Below are 18,885 nucleotides of genomic sequence, written 5' to 3'. Positions count from 1 at the left end.
TGATTTTTAATGTCCCTTCCAACCAAACCATTCTGGGATTCTGGGATTCCAGTCTGCAGCCTTGCTTTGGGATCAGACAAACACTGGGACACCTGAGCTGTGCAGGATCATCCTGTCCCAGCCAGGCCTTGCTCATGATGGATTCAGCACCATAAAATCTGCTTTTAGGTGCCAGGCACTTGCACAGGGACTAAGATAACTCAGGAAGGAGAGCAGGGGAGGAAGCAGAGCTTTGGGATTTCTCCTGAGGATCAGGGAAGGAGCCAAGAGAGCAGCCAGCCCTCACTGGGTGAGTGGCAAAGCCTCCTGCAGCATTTTGAGGGAAGAGGTTTTGGAGCAGAGCAAGGAAGGAGATGCACTCACTCTTCAACATCTTCACTCCCATCTCCAAACTTTGTGAGCAGTCCCCTAAGGCAGAATGTTTATAAAATTAAGAGCTCAGCTCTGAGGTGGACACGTGCAACTCAACCCCTCCCTGATGTCACTGAGTTTCACAACAAGCATCTCCCAGCTCTTTCCAAAACAAATAATAATTCTCTGCACTAAATTCCACTCTCTAAGGTCCTTTCCTTCTCCTCACCCCCTAAAAATCACTGGATTCTCTTCCACACCATCAGATTTCACTTCCCTACCTGGCATTTCAAATACTGTTGAAATGTTTAACAACAGTACAATATAAAAAGAGAAAAAAGGAACAGAGGAAGTTACTGGGAGACAAATGGAGAAAAGCCTTTAAAGGGAAGTTTCCTTATTTATACATATGCACAAAAGACCCAGATTGTGTAGTGTTTCCCACTAGAGCGAGAATTTTTGCTTTAAAGCTACTCCAGGGACAAAAAAAAAAGAGAAATTGTGACTAGAGGATCAAAGCAGCACTGAAAATATAACCTTGAAGAAAAAAAAAACACTGATAAAATTTTGCAAAATGGCAATTTTCAAGCTGTGTCTTTAAAGGCCAATGACCAGGAAAACCCAGCCAAATTTGGATGAATGTGAAATATTCCTGCAAGTCACTTCTGAGGAAAAGCAGCAGAGAGCTGCCAACAGGAACTATTAAGAATTTAAAGGAGAAAAGGTTTGGGTTTTTTGGTTTTTTTTAAAGGTTCTTGTTGCCCAGAGCAGCTGTGGCTGCCCCTGGATCCCTGAAGTGCCCAAGGCCAGGCTGGACAGGGCTTGGAGCAGCCTGGGATGGTCAAAGTGTCCCTGCCCATGGCAGGGGGTGGAACTGGATGGGTTTTAATGTCCCTTCCAAACCAAACCTTCCTGGGATTCTTTGAAAACCATCAATAAAAAAACACCTCCATAATGCAGGACATTTTTACAAAAGCAATTTTAAAATGGAAGGAACCAGTTCAGCCACCAGCTACTCATTCTGCTGTTCCCCTTTTCCAGTCAAATAATTGCTCAGCCAAAGACATCCCTCAGCATCCACCCTGATAAAAGCCAAAGGGCATGGAAAGCAAGGACCCCCCAGCACACATCCTCTCTGCACATCCCAGGGATTACTCACAACTGCTGGGACACAGGAGTTATGCATTTCCTGTTTATCTTTCCAACTGGAAGTGGTTTCCAAGTGAGCAGCACGGATCTCCCATCCAGGACTGCTGTCCCTGCCCTCCTTCCCAATCAATCTGCACCTATTTATTGATTTACAGCCCTGGGAATGTTTGCTGCAGCTTTAGCACAGCCTGCTGCAGACAAAGCCACAGGAACGGGATCAAATCCCTGAGTCCCTGTGCCAGGGGCAGCTTCCCTGCCTCCCTCCCTGCTCCTGCACCCCACAGATTCCAGCTGGCTGCAGAAAATGCAGCAAGGCTTCAATCCACAGCTCAGCAGGGTCACACAGACAAACCAGGGCACAGGGAGGGGAGGGAAACAGGCCAGGGGAGAGCCAGAGCCCCCCAGAGCTCAGCCCCAGAGCCCCCAAACTCCTGCTCCAAGGAGGCTGGGAGCAGGAAAACCAGGATGCTGAAAAAGGCTCAAATCCTGGCAATGTCCCCCAGCTTTCCAGGGCTGTAATGTCAGCTGACAGCTTATGCAAGACTTTTATCTGCAGCAAAAAAAGCCAGAGGAATTCACTGTCTGCTGCTGAGTTCCAAATAAAGATGGGAAACAGGCTCTTTGAGCTGAGCAATGGTCTGAGCCCAGATATCATCTCTGCCTGCATCTGAACCTCCACACTCCTGACTGCAAATCCTTTAAAGGCAGAATTCACTTTTCAGCAGCAAAAGGAAGGTACACACCTAAAACAATTCAGCCCTAACCTGGAGAGAGTTGTGCTCCTGTGCTTCAGGCCTGCTTTATCCCAGGGAAAGCAGCCACAAACAATCTTTCCCTAAAACATTTCACCCCAAACCCCTCCATGGCTGGGTTAGAAATTCCCCCAGAGCAGCAGGAGTGGTGCAGTGTTACTGAGCTTGGTAAAAGTCAACATTCAGAACTGGCTTCTCCTTCCCTTTCTTGAGTTCAGGCCTTGTCACAGGATGTCACAACCACAGCCACAGCTCAGAAGAGAAGTGTGAGGCCAGAGCAGGATCCTGAACCCAGCTCTGCTGCAGGAAATTCACTGTGGCTGTGTTATGTCACTGTCCTGGCTGTGCATTTACACTTCACTTCCCACCTACAAGCTTAAACCAAGCTACTGGTGGTGGTTCAAAGAGATTAAAAGTCACTCTGCAAGAGAACTGACCAAGCACCTGCAGAAGGAGGGCTGCACACTGGGTAACAGCTCCTTGATTTATCAATATTCAAGTGAATCAGGGCTTATGGTTTAATTTTTTTAACATATCTCATTTTTCTTTCAGTTTCATAATAAGTCACAGAAATAAAAGCTGGTTTTATCTGTACTTACTTGTTGCTTCCATCAACAAAAGGATTCCAATGTGAAGCAAAGTCACTGCCAGCTGCCACAACCTGAAGATGCAGAAATTGTCATTTTACTTTCCCCTGTCAAACTAAAGTATCTTAAAATTACCTTATCCACAACACACAAAGAGACCTGAGGGATTTCCCAGCCCTGCAGAACAATCCACAAGCAGAAAAATCAAATTCCAAAGAGAAATATCATCTTACAATCTATAAATTTATATATTCTTCTTAGAGTTGAAAGCAGCACCAGGAAATGGTGTTATGTCCAGATCAAGCAGCAATAACTAACAGGAAAACAAAAACTGATGGTGAGAAATCCAGTAAGGATCATTTAGGGGACTTTAAAAAAGTTTTTCCAGCAAGCTGCTAAGGGTTGAACCACAAAATAGTGAAGATACTGTGATTTTAATAACTAAAACTTATTTTATTTCTACCAAATTTGTCCTTACCATTTCATCCCGAGCTTCTGTTTCTTTCCGTAGAGGGGGCTCAAACTGCAGCTTATCAACTAAAAATACAATAATTTCATAATTAATACACACAATCTTGCACTGGGATCCTTTCAGTGCTCACTACAGTGAAAAGCAGGCAGGAACAGATATAAATCTTGTGTACACAACTCTGAATTTGCCTCTCAAAAGGAGCAGCACTTCACTATCAGCCTCATTGTCTGAGTGCTTGAATTTGCAAATATGAAACCCACAAGAAAGGCCAAAGGCAAATACCAAGTCACAGAAACGTAACTATTTAACCACTTGTCGCTGTAAAATGTGTGTGAAAGAGGAGAAAAAGGCTCTTCAAGAGCAAATTTCCCAGAGTGTGACGGAGCTGCCACTATTGGTGCCACCAAAGGCTTTTGACCAAACCTGCAGATAAAACCATTTCTACCCTCAGCATTTCAGCTCAGATCCATCAGAGTAAATAAAGTAAATAGTAAAAGTAAAGAAATAAACTAAGTAACTAAGTAACTAAGTAACTAAGTAACTAAACTACTACCAGAGTAGTTTATTAATATTAATCTTAGTTTTGAACAATTTTTGTTGAAGATTCACACGCTGCTTCTCCAGGGTTTGCTTCCCAAATGGAAAGAGGTTTTTGGGAAGTGACCCCAGAGGCAAACCACCCCCCAGGAAGGGGAAAGCAGAGCAGAACTCACAGTTGATCTCTGATGCTGTCCTCTCTGCCCGGACGTTCCTGTTGGTGGAGCGGATGGTGTGGCGGATGACGGAGTGAGGCTGCAGGGACGGCAGCACAGGTGAGGGAGAAACCAACAAGAACAGGAGCAGCTGCTGTTTCAACTCCAGTTTTAAATTCCCAAAGCAAACCAGGCCATTTGAAGTGCCAGTTTGAATAAAAGGCAGAGAGTAAAAAAGATGTTCTCACCTCAAAATCGTCATCGTCCACTTCGCCGTAGTGCGTGTGGTTCTCGGGGTTGTTGACTTTGTCCAACAGCTCAACTGCTAAAGACCTGGAGAGACCAGGCTGCCCCACAAAGCTGTGCTGTAACCACAGCAAAGAACACAAAAAAAGAAGTTTTAACATGCAATTAATAGAGAAGTTTCAGTAATAAACATTCAGCGGAGTTACTGAATTTTTTCACTGTTATTTTAGTGACTCCTCAATGCTGGATTTTCTAAGAATACCAATATGGAAACACCACACTCTGGGCCACTTCCAAATTAAACTTGAATCAAACAAATTATTACACCTGAACTTCCTTTTTTCACATCAGTAGTTCAGAGCTTGGGAAAGCACAGATACATCAAGAACTGCTGAAATGTTTGGGAGTCAGGAAAATCCAACTTCTGCACAGCTCCAAGGCTGAGGCAGCCCCTTGCAGGAAGGCCAAGGTTGAGAACATGAAGCCAATTTCTGTAATTGGCCAAAATTTGTATAAAACTGTGCAAAAATACTACACAAAACCCACTTGCTAACAGCTGATCAATGTGTTTTTCCTTCAGATTTCACCACCTGAGTTATAAGATTTAAAAAAAATTGGTTTCCCTTCGGTTTCCCACTGATCTGTTCCTCATTTTGAAGCTAAAGATCCCTTCCTGAGGTCACCAAATGTCCCAAGTCACTTACAGAGAGAAGTCTGTCTGCTGTTGGTCTCTTCTTTGGATTTTTTGTAAGTGCTATTTTGACAAAATTATGGAATGTTGCTGACCTTAAAAAAAAGAGGGTTTATGTTGAATTTTTCAAGGTATTATTGGTTTTAAGACAGTTGCTAAGCATATTACAAAAGGGTGTGATAAAGTACAACATTGTACAAGTATCTCACCTCAGGTTTGAATAATTACATTCCCAAGTTAACAAAATAAGGAAAAAACTCATTTGATTCATGAAACTTGCACGTAAAACATTTTGGTACAGAAAACAAACCAAGAATGGCACCAAGAAATTCTCCCAGGAAAGGATTAAACGATTACCTGTCCCAACGGCAGGGGCAAGGTCCCCATGACAGGAATTAAGGAGAAAGGATAAAGATTTTTCTTCTAGAACATACAAAGAGCACCAAAGAAGGGTGTCTTCTTCAATAATAACAAATATTTTTGCCCTTTATCTATAAAATCTCAGAATGGTTTGGGTTGGATCCTAAGGATCATGTAATTCCAATAAAATATGGATCAAAGGAAGGAGCTCCACCTACCATTTTGCTTTTTCCTTTAGCTTTGGAGGTTGAAAATTACTTTTTGACATTAAAAACAGAGCCCTAAAGGGAAAGAAAGAATAATGATTGATAAAAATATAATTAATTTCATTCTAAAATCTAAATACTTTAACACTTTATGGTGAGAATCATATTGGTGCAACTGGATTGCAGTTTGCACTGGGTTAAAGGAGAAATACAGGGAATCTGCTGATTTTATCTTTAAATAAAATATTTTTAGTGCCATAATCCTGTTAAACATCAGGGTATGGCTTCTCTAGTGGTTTTCTATCAGCAGTAAATCTGTCCCTGTTCTTCATCAGATTCTTGATTCTGGAATCCAACAATGGTTTGGGTTGGAAGGGTCCTTAAATCCCATTTCATTCCAACCTCCTGCCATGGGCAGGGACACCTTCCACTAGGCCAGGTGCCACCAAAAATGTAACAACTTCAAGATTTTGCTTCTAATTTCCATTCTGTCTTAGGCTGGAAATGGGGGTGTGTGCTCCATCCCCATCTGTCAGAGCTGGGGCAGTTCTCTGCTGTTCATGGGGCAGTTTTTCCTTTATCCCTCCCACAGCCAATCCTCCCTGCAGGAGATCTCTGCTGTCCATGGCCACTGAGTGTCCCTGCAGGGCTGATCCAATCCCATCATCCCATGGGGAGATGCTGTGCCCAGGGGAGGAGCCAAGCATTCCTACCTGGATCCAATCTGAGCTTTGGGACAGCCCAGCAGCCTTTGCCCAGGGCATTGCCAGAGGAGCAGCTTCTGCTGCCCTGCATGGCCAGAGGGAGCCCAGGCCCATCTGCAGCAGCCCTGGAGCTGCAGAGGAAAACTCCCCCCTTGTGCAGGATCCCTGCTCCAGCAGAGCCACAGCTGGCACTGCAGGAGGGCTGAGCCCCCATGGGATGGGGCTGTGCCACCCCCTGACACACAGGGGACAGGGCATGCTCTGACCCTGGCAGGGGTTTGTTTGTTTGTACTATTGCATTTGTACTTTTAATTTTCCTAATAAAGAACTGCTATTCCTACTCCCATATCTTTGCCTGAGAGCCCCTTAATTTCAAAATTATAATAATTCAGAGGGAGAAGTTTTACATTTTCCATTTCAGGGGAGGCTCCTGCCTTCCTTAGCACACCCCTGGCTTTTCAAACCAAGACACATAAAAAATGCAAGATTTCAGCAGATTGATGCCTTAAAGACAGACATGAAAATATCCAGCAAAGGAATCTCAGTTTGAGTTTCCCCTCCTGATCTGCAGAGCAGCTCCAGCTGAATCCCCACAATTCCAGCTGGGATTCAGGGAGGGGCAGGAGGCAGAGGAGCCCCCAGGGCACAAACCTCATGGGGTGCAGGTCGAACATGGGTGGCTGCAGCTCTGCCAGCTCGATGGCAGTGATGCCCACGGCCCAGATGTCACACAGCTGGTTGTACCCCCCGTTCTTCTCCACCGCCGCCACCTCGGGGGCCATCCTGCAAAACCAACACCTTCCTCAGGGCCTGCTCCCATGCAGAATTACACAAGGTGCATGTGCATTAAAAATTCATTGAATATTAATTATGAATGAAATAATATTAAATAAAATTAAATAAACAGTAAAATTATGTTATTAATTAAATTTTATTTTATTAAATACTAAATATTTACTTTATATTATTTTATTTTATAAAATATTAATTAAAATAAATTAAATTCACAAAATTCACAGAACCACTGGGTTGGGAGAGACCTTCAAGATCATGGAGTCCAACCCAGCCCCAACAGCTCAACTCACCCCTGGCACCCAGTGCCACATCCAGGCTTTGTTAAACACACCCAGGGATGGGGACTCCACCACCTCCCTGGGCAGAACATTCCAGAACTTTATCACTCTTTCTGTGAAAATCTTTTTCCTAATATCCAACCTATATTTCTACATATATACATATAAATAAAATAAAATTTTTAAGAAATTACACATATTTTAATGTGCAATTACTGGATGTCTGTGACAGTGATTTGTAATTTTAAATATCTCACATTCTCCCCCAAGAAAGAAAGAAAGGGGGGGGGGGGAATGAAGAGGAGGAATTCAAATATTTTTGTCTTACAGAGTAAGTTAAGGGTTTTATGTTCAGATCATTACAGAAATACTTTTAAAGTTTTTAAGTTTTTATTAACACTTTAATGAAAACTTTATTTATTTCAAAACCTCTAAATTTAAAATTTAATTTATTTAAAAATTAAAACTTTATGAATACTTTTATTAATACTTGTATAGTTTTTATTAACTAATACATAAAATATTACACACTAATTTAAGCTATGTATGTATGTATGTATGTACACCTGTACATACATTTTTTTTATGTCTAATGGAGTAAGTTAAGGATTTTATGTTCACATTGGGTTTTGATCACTACAGAAATACTTTTAAAGTTTTTCTTAATGTATACATAAAACATTACACACTAATTTAAGCTATACACTCATGATGAGTCAATTTGTCTCAGTATTATTCTAAAAAGTATGTATTTCAGAGGTTTGGATTTGTTGGGTTTTTTTTCCTAAAGCTCTGGAAATATCTTGGATCTAAGGACAATTTAAGCTATACAATTATGATGACTCAATTTGTTTCAATACTACTCTACAAAGTTTGTATTTCAGGGGTTTGGGTTTGTTTTTTTTTCCTACAACTCTGGAAATATCTTGGATCTAAGGATCTAAGGACAATCTTTTCCACAGTGGGTATAATCTTTTGAAATGTGTGAACACAAAATAAATGTGCTGAATACAACATCACAAAAACAAACAAAAATACAGCAAAAAATGTCACATTAAAGAGTAAGGTAGGGACACAAAGTACTCAAAAGCTCCTTATGGATTTATATAAGCATCTTAGGAGGGGGATGCAATTGGATCACCTCTGGACACATTATTTGCATATGATTATTTGCATATGATAATTTGCATATTAAATGCTGCCTCGTGCAGACATTAATCAGTAGGGATAATTAAAAGGCAGTCTGAAAATCTGGTTTCCTTTCTGCACACAAATCACTTTTCATCACTGTTTTAAGTCACTAAAAATGTAAGGCTGAGAAACTAAATAACCATTGGTATCCCTCAAAAAGGGAGAATAATCTCCAAAAAGAAATGTGGGAGAAACAACAACCCTGCTCAAATTCAAGCAGCTTTTGTTACAGCAACAAATCAGTGCTTCCCAGATTTTTACCCTGTGGGCATTTTACTTGGAAGAAAGGGAATTGATGCAATTTCTACAGACATATGTGTGTGTTTGAGGATTTCTGGCATAAATACAGGCTCAGCTTTGCAGCACAGCAACCAAAGTGGCTTCTTACCAGTAAGGGGTGCCAATGAAGGATTTCCTCTTTGCAATAGTGGCTGTTATTTTTGCTGCTACCCCAAAGTCAGCTGGAAAATAAAATCAAACCATCAGAGCCTTAGAAATCACAGCTGAAGACCCCAATCTTACAGTGTTATAAGAAAGAACAATCATGTGTTTCATGCAAATTAAAAATTCATTAGGGAAGCAGCTGAAGATTGATAATAAGATCATTTATGTCTTCACTGACATGACTTCAAATCAAAGAGTTTTCATTCTCCACACAGTTCCCCTCTTAGATCATTTTTTCCATCTCACAATACATCCACCAGAATTTTTGGATATTCAATTTAAGAGGAAAAACAGCATCAAGCCTTGGAAAAGGCACTTTTTGTGTTTTATTTATGGAGGAACCGTGATGGGGCAGCTGCTCTCTGCCCTGGACACTGTCTAGGGGCCAATCATCCCTTGCCCCCAGAGCTCTCAAACATCAGGTGGTCCTGCAGAGCCAAAAATCATTTAAATCCATTTTATTTTGATTGATTGATTGATTGATTGGTGGCATGAAAGCTGCAGGATAACTTGGGAAGATGCAAGAAGGCAAAAGGAGGTACCCCTGTGTATGCCAAGTTTAATGCAGGGAGTGCAATCTCCTCTCAGTGTTGGGGTTTTACTCCATTTTTTCAGGTTTTACTCAATTTTTTTCATTTTTAAAAAGCTTTCATTTCCCAACACAGCATTCCTGCTTCCCCACAGGGGGCTGGAGTTTGAACTAAGGCACAGGTGCCCTGAATCCAGGGATGGTGACATCCCATGGGATGGTGGAATCCATGGGATGGTGACACCTATAGGATGGTGGCATCCATGGGATGGTGACATCCATGGGATGGTGGCATCCATGGGATGGTGGGATCCATGGGATGGTGGCATCCATGGGATGGTGACATCTATGGGATGGTGACATCCATGGGATGGTGGCATCCATGGGATGGTGGCATCTATGGGATGGTGGGATCCATGGGATGGTGACATCCATGAGACGGTGACATCCATGGGATGGTGGCATCCATGGGATGATGGCATCTATGGGATGGTGACATCCATGGGATGGTGGCATCCATGGGATGGTGGCATCCATGGGATGATGGCATCTATGGGATGGTGACATCTCATGGCAGGGATGGTGGAATCCATGGGATGGTGACATCTATGGGATGGTGACATCCATGGGATGGTGGCATCTAAGGGATGGTGGCATCTATGGGATGGTGACATCCATGGGATGATGGCATCCATAGGATGGTGACATCCATGGGATGGTGGCATCCATGGGATGGTGACATCCATGGGATGGTGACATCTATGGGATGGTGACATCTATGGGATGGTGACATCTCATGGCAGGGATGGTGGAATCCATGGGATGGTGGCATCCATGGGATGGTGGCATCTCATGGCAGGGATGGTGACATCTATGGGATGGTGACATCCATGGGATAGTGGCATCCATGGGATGGTGACATCCCATGGCAGCTTCTCCCTGCAGACCTGGGAGTTTTCCTCTCCTCCACCTTTGTGGAATTGCCCAACACCACACACAGAGCCAGGATCAGACCCTACTTTTGCAGAGGCTGCCCCAAAAAGAGGATCCTGAAAGGCTCTGAGGGATAAAAAGTAACATCCAGGTAATGGCAGCCTGGCAAATTCCAAGAAAATCTGGGAGGCTGAAAGGCTCAGTGGTTGAATAATGAAATTATCTGTAATTTCTTGACAGAATACAAAATTTCTCATCTCCTCCACAGCCTAGCCATGGATACACACTTTGTCATCACCTTCTAGCACCACCTATTGCCCCAAATAATCACAGAATCATTCAGGTTGGGAAAAACCTTTAAATTATGGAGTCCAGCCCTTCCCCAGCACTGCCCCCTGTCCCCAGGTGCCACATCCACATGGCTCCATAAATGAAATGAAATTCAATCCATATTACAGAACTCAGGCAACTCACCCAATTTAACATCTCCATGGTCTGTTAGGAGAATGTTTGCACCCTGAAACAAAATGAATTCAGAATCTTTATCAGGAATATTTTCCCTGCACTTGGAACTGTAAGATAAATTTCTCAAGGTTCCAAGTTATTACCTTTATATCTCTGTGCATTTTGCCCTTCATGTGTAAATAAGCAAGACCCTGGAAATAAAAGACACAATGAATTATTCTGCCATTTGGTAACATCCCACAAAACCTATTCTGTTTAATAAATTTAATTTTCTCAATCTATATGATTTGGAAATGGAGACATTTGAGATTTGCAGATAAGGGAAGCTTCATCTTGTAATTCTTTGCTATCAGCACTCACAAAATGAATTTTATTTATCTGGTTGCAATATTTTACCCCCACGCATCATTAAATTTACCACCACAGGGCAGGCAGGCAGTTCAAAATTTAAGCAAACATAAGTAAATATATCACACTAGAATGTCTTGGTCATTTTATTTACAGTATGGGAAACAATAGGTTACCCCTGGTGAATTGGTGTCTGCTTGATTCCCAATAGAAATGCTGGAATGGAACCAATTTTCTGTATCTGCTTTATTTCCACGGAATAAACACTTTATTGTGCACCTGCACAAGTACAGTACCTGTAGAGTTTCTCTGCATACATAAGCAATTTGCAGCTCTGACAGAGGTCCTGTTACTGCAAAGAGAGATTTAAAAATTAACTTTACAGCACAGAGCACATAAATAATAACACTGTGAAGCAGCCAAAAAGTGATTTGGCCATGCCAAAGCTAAAGGCTGGTTTTACATGATCTGCATTGTGCACTGAGCTGAAAAGAGGGGTTTGTTTGCTTGTTTTACAGAAAGCTTTCTTTAAAAAAAACCCCAAACAGCACCACCACAGAGGACAATACCCACAGTGAGAAGAAAACCTGCTTTCACAGCATCTAATTATTATTTTATGAGTGATTTTGTAGTATTCTGTTGTTATCAGGAAACTAAAAGTGACATCTGCTAATATTTTTATTTTTTTAGAAATGGGAATGTTTCATATCAGGGACTGTCTAAAGGGCTTGGAATTGGTTTAAATTGTTTTAATTATTTTAAAATTGTTTTTAATTGGTTTTTTTTGGTACTAAATAGTTGAAAAATAAAGTAGAAAGAACTCAGGCATCCAAAAATTCAGTGCTATCATTTAAAGGCACAGCAAGTCCCCAGCTGTTTTTCCAACAATTCCAATAAATTATTCTACAGCATCAACAACTCCAGATGAAACTTCAGGAAGGAAAATAATACAAAAGTGAGATGGTATTTCCCAGGGGGAGGAATAAAAGTCATTTTTCCCCTTTAAAGCTCAAATTTTGAGATTTCCCAATGAAAACTCCTTCCTCACCCCATGCACAGTGTCCATATCCAACTGTTCTGCCATAAAATGTCAAATATTAAATGTCAAATATGATGTCAATATTAAAATGTCAATATTAAAAATATTAAAAATGCTGCTCACCAGATCTGGAAAGTGCTCTCAAAATCCATTCACTGTAGCTAAAAAACCACTTTATGCCCCCCAAAAACCCCCACATCCAGTGCCAACTGTTCCCTGCAGGTTTATTATTTATTTTTCTTTTTGCAGAAAGCTTCCCAAAGTAAAAAAAGTGAAAATAATTGGCCAAGTACCGTGGTAAATGTCCTGGAGGGATCCCCCACCACAGTATTCCATGCATATCCACAGCTTCTCACGGCTACAAAACAAAATTCAAACACAGGCATCAGAAGCTGACTGATCTGGATGCAGAACATCATCATTTCAATTCTTTTCTATCATTTTTGATCACTCGCTGTTAAAAATACACATTCTGGTACATGACCAGCAGTTACACTGTTATTATTACAAATTCTTGTGTTATTAATATAAATGCTCATGTTATCAATATAAAAATATTGATATAAAAATATAAAAATATAATTTTCACCAATCAAAACATAAGTTTTATGCCAAAGTCCCTGAGAAATATTTAAACATCGTTAAACATAAAAGGTGGTGCTTTAACTCTGCAATAAAACACCTGAGGTTTATCTGCTATCAGCAAAATTACATTAAATATCACATTAAACTCAGTGTTTCAATCTTAAATTGAAATTACCTCATTATACCTAAAAAACTCTCCTAAATTCAGAATTAGAAATCAGAAATTTAGTTCAAATTGAGTCCATTTGGGCTGCAGGGATTATATAAATGCAGCCCTCCAAGAAAAAGATGAAGTCTCACAGAAAAAAGACCAAGCAGGCAAAGTGCAGATTCACATTCCCACAGAGCCAATTGATAAATGGCAGAGTTTCACAGAAATTGAGAATATTCCCTGAATTCCTGTATAACATTTAATGTATAACATTTAATATTTAATATTTTCCTGTAGAATATTTAATGACACAACCTTGGTTCTGCCTCTGTTGCACCAGAACTGTGAGAAATGTTATTTCCAGCAGCTCAGATTTTTAACTCCCCAGCCATACTTTCATGGCCCAGACAACTATAATTAAATAAAATATCCAAAGGCAATTCTGCTCTAGAGAAATAATGAGCTGCTCTTATATTAGAGCTGATAAATGTGTGAGTAGGACTGGATATGTTGCAAGAGTCTCCAAGGGAAATGTTTCTTTCTGTTCCTAGTGATAAAAATATTCCAGCCTTTTGGCCAGCAGAGAAAACAAAATATTAGTCACTTTTGGTTTTTAAAGCCAATTGGGTTGGCTTTAGAAAAAACAAAAAAAAAACCAAACAAAAAACCAAGGGCAATTCAACCTCTGGAGGAAGATTTAATGAGGATACAGGACTAAACCAGACTGGGATTGTTTTAGGAGAGAACCAGCAGGAATATTGACATAAAAATTGGGATTTACCTGAGATAACTCCCAAAATAGGCGACTATGTTGCAATGCTTGCATTCTTTAACCATATATATCTCCTGCTGGATCAGGGAGAAGTCATCTCCTGCAAAACAGGAAGCAGCCAGGGTTACACCATGAACGTTCAGAGAGCTCTGCAGGGATGCACAGAATTTGGGAAAACATTCCAAGGGTCTGAATCCTGGCCAAACCTTTGAGCACCAATCCCCCCAGCTGGATCCCCTGTGCTGAGCTTTGCTCAGGTGCTGGGTTTGGATTCTTTTTTCCACCTCTGTCAAGGTCAGGACTGAAGGCACTCGAGATGATGGTTCAGGGTCAGATGTTGATCAGTTCTTATCTCTGTCACAGCCTCACAAACCCTGAGTTCTGCAGCACTTCTCTCTAACAAACTAAAAATGGAGCCCATCTCTCTCTCTACAAGGCCTTTTAAGGATAAACTGTCCAATTAAGAAATGACACCTCAATTATTTTCACTTTTAACCCAATACCCAACCACCCATGGCCGCAATGGGGACTTTTTTATCCAATTACACAAAACCACCCAAACCCATGGAGAAGAAGGTGAAGAAGAAGGAACAGCCTCACCCTAAAACCTCCATCTTGCTTTATATCTATTACTAATCTAAAACCCCAATTTCTGAGTTTCCCACCCTGTGACATCACACACTTCTATCCAAACCCCACACCCACAATCCCAGTTCTGTCATTCCATTTTGGAAGCTTCTCCACACCCTCAGGTCAGTGCAGTGTTCTCTTGGGGGTCAGAGCCTGGCAGCACAGAAAGGTTGAAATTCTCAGCATCCAGAGCTCCAACAGTGAGGCACAAATATTTTCTGAAGACCAAGAGAGCAGGGCTTGCACAGGTAATTTTTGAAGACCAAGAGAGCAGGGCTTGCACAGGTAATTTTTGAAGACCAAGAGAGCAGGGCTTGCACAGGTATTTTCTGAAGACCAAGAGAGCAGGGCTTGCACAGATAATTTCTGAAGACCAAGAGAGCAGGGCTTGCACAGGTATTTTTTGAAGACCAAGAGAGCAGGGCTTGCACAGATATTTCTTGAAGACCACCAGAGCTGGTGGCCTGAGAATGATCCATGAGTAAGGAGGGCTCCAGGAAAGCAGCACAGGGATCCAGCGAGGGACGGGACTGAATTCAAAATTTACTTTTCAAGCTTTGTTTCCATCCAGCTGCTCCCAGCACAAGGCTCCCAACAGGAATGAGGATTGCTGGAATTGCAGAGCCTGGAAGGAGTGGAGCCCACGTTCCACAGGCTGGTTATGGCTGCTTATGAGGAATATTTCATTCCCAAGGGACCTGGATGGAGCATATGAGCCTGCACACCCACTCAGCTGACTCAGAGCTCAGGAGGGGGGGTTGGGTGGTTGTGCACATTGGCACATCCTAAATACATTTTTTTTTTTAATGTGAAAAAAAAAGGATCTACTAAAAAATCCATTATGAGCAGGGCATGTTCTGCCACTTTAACATAAAAGGATAATTTTTTATAAATTTAAAAAGCAATAATTTCAGAGATGCAATTTCTGTTTGTATTTATACAGGTAATAAATCCCCTTGAGAGAATTTCCAAGCAGAGGATGTTCTCCCCAGAATCCTGAACTCAAACCCTGCAGCTCTGCTTTCATTATTTCATATATTATTAACTTTTTTCATCCTTTGACATGGAAGGACAAAGGGGAATGGCTTTGAGCTGGAGAAAGGGACATTTAGATGGGATATGAAGAAGAAGTTCCTGGCTGGGAGGGTGGGCAGGCCCTGGCACAGGGTGCCCAGAGCAGCTGTGGCTGCCCCTGGATCCCTGGCAGTGCCCAAGGCCAGGCTGGACAGGGCTGGGAGCAGCCTGGGATGGTGGAAGATGACAGAGGGTGGAACGGGATGAGCTTTAATGCCCCTTGAAATTCAAATTATTCTGGGATGTTTACTTTTGTTTCAAGTTTCCCCAGTAAAATTCCCTCCTATATTAAAGTCAGGGATGTCCAACCCAGAAAACATGAAGAGCTTTATCCTGCTCCCTTTAATTGAGATGATTTTGACAAGTCCAAGAGGATTCAAGCACTGGTGTAAATTGAACTCTTCACGTGTTTATTTAAGGAGCAGCACAGCTAATATTTTTTAATAACCTCTTTTAAAGCAGATGTTTGTATTTGCTGAGCTGTGAGGCAGCTTCCCTGAGAACAGTGTCACTGGCAAAAGAAGTACCAGTGTGTTATAAAAGAAATCATCACAACCTTTATGTCTCAGTGACTGCCAGGCTTTCATTTAAGAAAATAACTACAAAATACAAAAGTTAAAGGGAGCCAACTCACAGGAATCCACCCCTGACTGATTTAAGTAAATCCTCAAGGGCTTCTTGATGTTGAATTATGTGAAGAAACACTTCACTGGGGCAGGAAAACAGTAGTAGAGAACTTTCAAATGTCAAGAGGCTTTTTATAAACATCAGTAGTATTTTTTTAACCAATGAAAAAGAGAAAAGGCAACACAATTTCCATAAAATTAGCACAGATTTCACACTGGGCTTGGTTTAGGGATTCCTTGCAGCTACAGCTTTGCTTGGATTCACACATCCTGGTTATAAATGATCACTGTGAGTGAAGATTCCTGAGTTTAGAGAATCATGGACTGGGTTGGGTTGGAAGGGACTTAAATCCCATCCCATCCCACCCCAGCCATGGCAGGGACGCCTCCCCCTGTCCCAGGGTGCCCCAGTGTCCAGCCTGGCCTTGGGCACTGCCAGGGATGCAGGGGCAGCCACAGCTGCTCTGGCAATTCCAGCCCAGCCCCTCCCCACCCTCCCAGCCAGGAATTCCACCCCCATATCCAGCTCAAATCAACCCTCTCCCAGTTTAAAGCCACTCCCCTGTCCTGTCCCTCCATCCCTTGTTTAAAGTCCCTCTCATTAATTTTTATAAGATTCTTTAATTCAAGCTTAAATCTCATGGATTCATTCCTCCCATTTCTGCAACCAACTTCCTAAAGGAAATTGTTGAATTCTCGCAGACAACAACTGAAGAGTTTTCAAACTATTCAAGCATTTTCGAGAAAGTCAAATCTGAATAAGAGTGAAGAAAGCAAAATCCTCTCACCCCACACTGAAAAAATTCCATCTTTCTCCACAACCCCTTGTCCATGAGCTCAGAGGATCCCATGCCAAATGCCAGTGGCCTCTTCAAACCAAGGAATCCTTGAAATGTCAGCTGCAGCCTTTCAGCACAGCTGAATCCTGACCTGCTGGCACCCTGGGAATTGCTGAGAATTTCAGACTTTCTGTGCTGCCAGGCTCTGACCCCCAAGAGAACACTGCACTGACCTGAGGCCCTGGAGAAGCTCCCAAAATGGAATGACAGAACTGGGATTGTGGGTGGGGGGTTTGATTAGAAGTGTGTGATATCACAGGGGGGAAAATGTAAGAGTTTGAGGTTTTAGAATATAGTAATAGATATAAAGCAAGATGGAGGTTTTAGGGTGAGGCTGCTCCTTCTTCTCCACCTTCTTCTCCATGGGTTTGGGTGGTTTTGTGTAATTGGATAAAAAAAGTCCCCATTGTGGGCACGGGTGGTTGGTTATTGGGTTAAAAGTGAAAGTAATTGAGGTGTCATTTCTTAATTGGACAGTTTATCCTTAAAAGGTCTGGTAGAGAGAGAGATGGGGCTCCATTTTTAGTTTGTTAGAGAGAAGTGCTGCAGAACTCAGGGTTTGTGACACTGTGACATTGTCCTGGTTTGTAAGATATGTGTGTATTCCATGTCCATCTGTCAGAGCTGGGGCAGTTCTCTGCTGTTCATGGGGCAGTTTTTCCTTTATCTCTCCACAGCCAATCCTCCCTGCAGGAGATCTCTGCTGTCCATGGCCACTGAGTGTCCCTGCAGGGCTGATCCAATCCCATCATCCCATGGGGAGATGCTCCGCCCAGGGGAGGAGCCAAGCATTCCTACCTGGATCCAATCTGAGCTTTGGGACAGCCCAGCAGCCTTTGCCCAGTGCATTGCCAGAGGAGCAGCTTCTGCTGCCCTGCATGGCCAGAGGGAGCCCAGGCCCATCTCCAGCAGCCCTGGAGCTGCAGAGGAAAACTCCCCCCTTGTGCAGGATCCCTGCTCCAGCAGAGCCACAGCTGGCACTGCAGGAGGGCTGAGCCCCCATGGGATGGGGCTGTGCCACCCCCTGACACACAGGGGACAGGGACTGGTCTGACCCTGGCAGTGGGGTTTTTTTTGTTTGTACTACTGCATTTGTACTTTTAATTTTCCTAATAAAGAACTGTTATTCCTATCCTGCAGGAGGGCTGAGCCACCATGGAATGCCACTGCTGCCACCACCCTGACCCACAGCATGACAGGACCTATTCTGACTCGGGCAGTGATTTGTTTTCTGGTTTTGTACTATTGCATTTGTATTTTTAATTTTCCTAGTAAAGAACTGTTATTCCTATTCCCTTATCTTTGCCTGAGAGCCCCTTAATTTCAAAATTATAATAATTCAGAGAGAGGAGGTTTACATTTTCCATTGCAAGGAAGGCTCCTGCTTTTCAAACCTGGCTTTTCAAACCAAGACAAACATAAATAAAAACGAATAAACATTTGAATCCAACAAGAATTACTGTCTTGTGCATTAAAGACTCCACACCTCCCCATGTGAAAATCCTGTTGGGAACACCCCCAGAACAGGAAAACCTCCCAGGCAGCAGCTGGAGCTGCCGCGGATCGCTGCTGAGCGCCAGGGCAGTTCTAGGAACTGTGACTAACGAGGGAAATTGAAGGGAATGCAGAGCTTTGGGCTAGAAAAGGACTGACAGTGAGAAGATAACAACCTTCATGCACATAAAAGATGGCAGGGAAGTGAGGAGAAGGGATAATCTGTCTCCAGTTTTGTAATAGGGTAATCAGCAATGGGCTTAAATTGCCTTCACCTACATTGCCTGGGCAGTTGAAAAGGTTTTCCTAACTGGAGAAATATCAGGGATAGGAAATATCTGGGATGTTTACTTTGGTGTAAAATTTCCAGCAATGTTTTGGTTGAAATTTCCAACAAATGAAAAAAAAAAAAAAAAAAAAAGAAAAAAACACTCAACAACATCCACCAGGAATGACTTGGAATGATGCTGCCTGTAGTAGAG

The 18,885-nt window shown here is 42.2% G+C and overlaps 1 protein-coding gene across 1 annotated transcript in view; it reads right to left on the bottom strand.

Moving 5' to 3' along the window:
- Positions 1–18,885, bottom strand: part of MAP4K5 (mitogen-activated protein kinase kinase kinase kinase 5) — a 63,025-nt gene that overhangs the window by 14,787 nt on the left and 29,353 nt on the right. Inside the window, exons 3-15 of the mRNA XM_066551438.1 lie at positions 13,750–13,840; positions 12,526–12,590; positions 11,490–11,545; positions 10,989–11,036; positions 10,855–10,897; positions 8,863–8,935; positions 6,862–6,993; positions 5,519–5,581; positions 4,954–5,035; positions 4,252–4,368; positions 4,025–4,103; positions 3,318–3,376; positions 2,852–2,913 (exon numbers count right to left, since the gene is read on the bottom strand). Of these exons, the coding sequence (XP_066407535.1) occupies positions 2,852–2,913; positions 3,318–3,376; positions 4,025–4,103; positions 4,252–4,368; positions 4,954–5,035; positions 5,519–5,581; positions 6,862–6,993; positions 8,863–8,935; positions 10,855–10,897; positions 10,989–11,036; positions 11,490–11,545; positions 12,526–12,590; positions 13,750–13,840 (970 nt within the window). The remainder of the gene's footprint in view (positions 1–2,851; positions 2,914–3,317; positions 3,377–4,024; positions 4,104–4,251; positions 4,369–4,953; positions 5,036–5,518; positions 5,582–6,861; positions 6,994–8,862; positions 8,936–10,854; positions 10,898–10,988; positions 11,037–11,489; positions 11,546–12,525; positions 12,591–13,749; positions 13,841–18,885) is intronic.

The sequence above is a fragment of the Molothrus aeneus genome, chromosome 6 (assembly GCF_037042795.1).
Source record: "Molothrus aeneus isolate 106 chromosome 6, BPBGC_Maene_1.0, whole genome shotgun sequence".
In the NCBI taxonomy this organism is placed as follows: Eukaryota; Metazoa; Chordata; class Aves; order Passeriformes; family Icteridae; genus Molothrus; species Molothrus aeneus.
The sequence above is the reverse complement of the archived record's forward strand: the minus strand, read 5'-3'. Positions and strand labels throughout refer to the sequence as shown.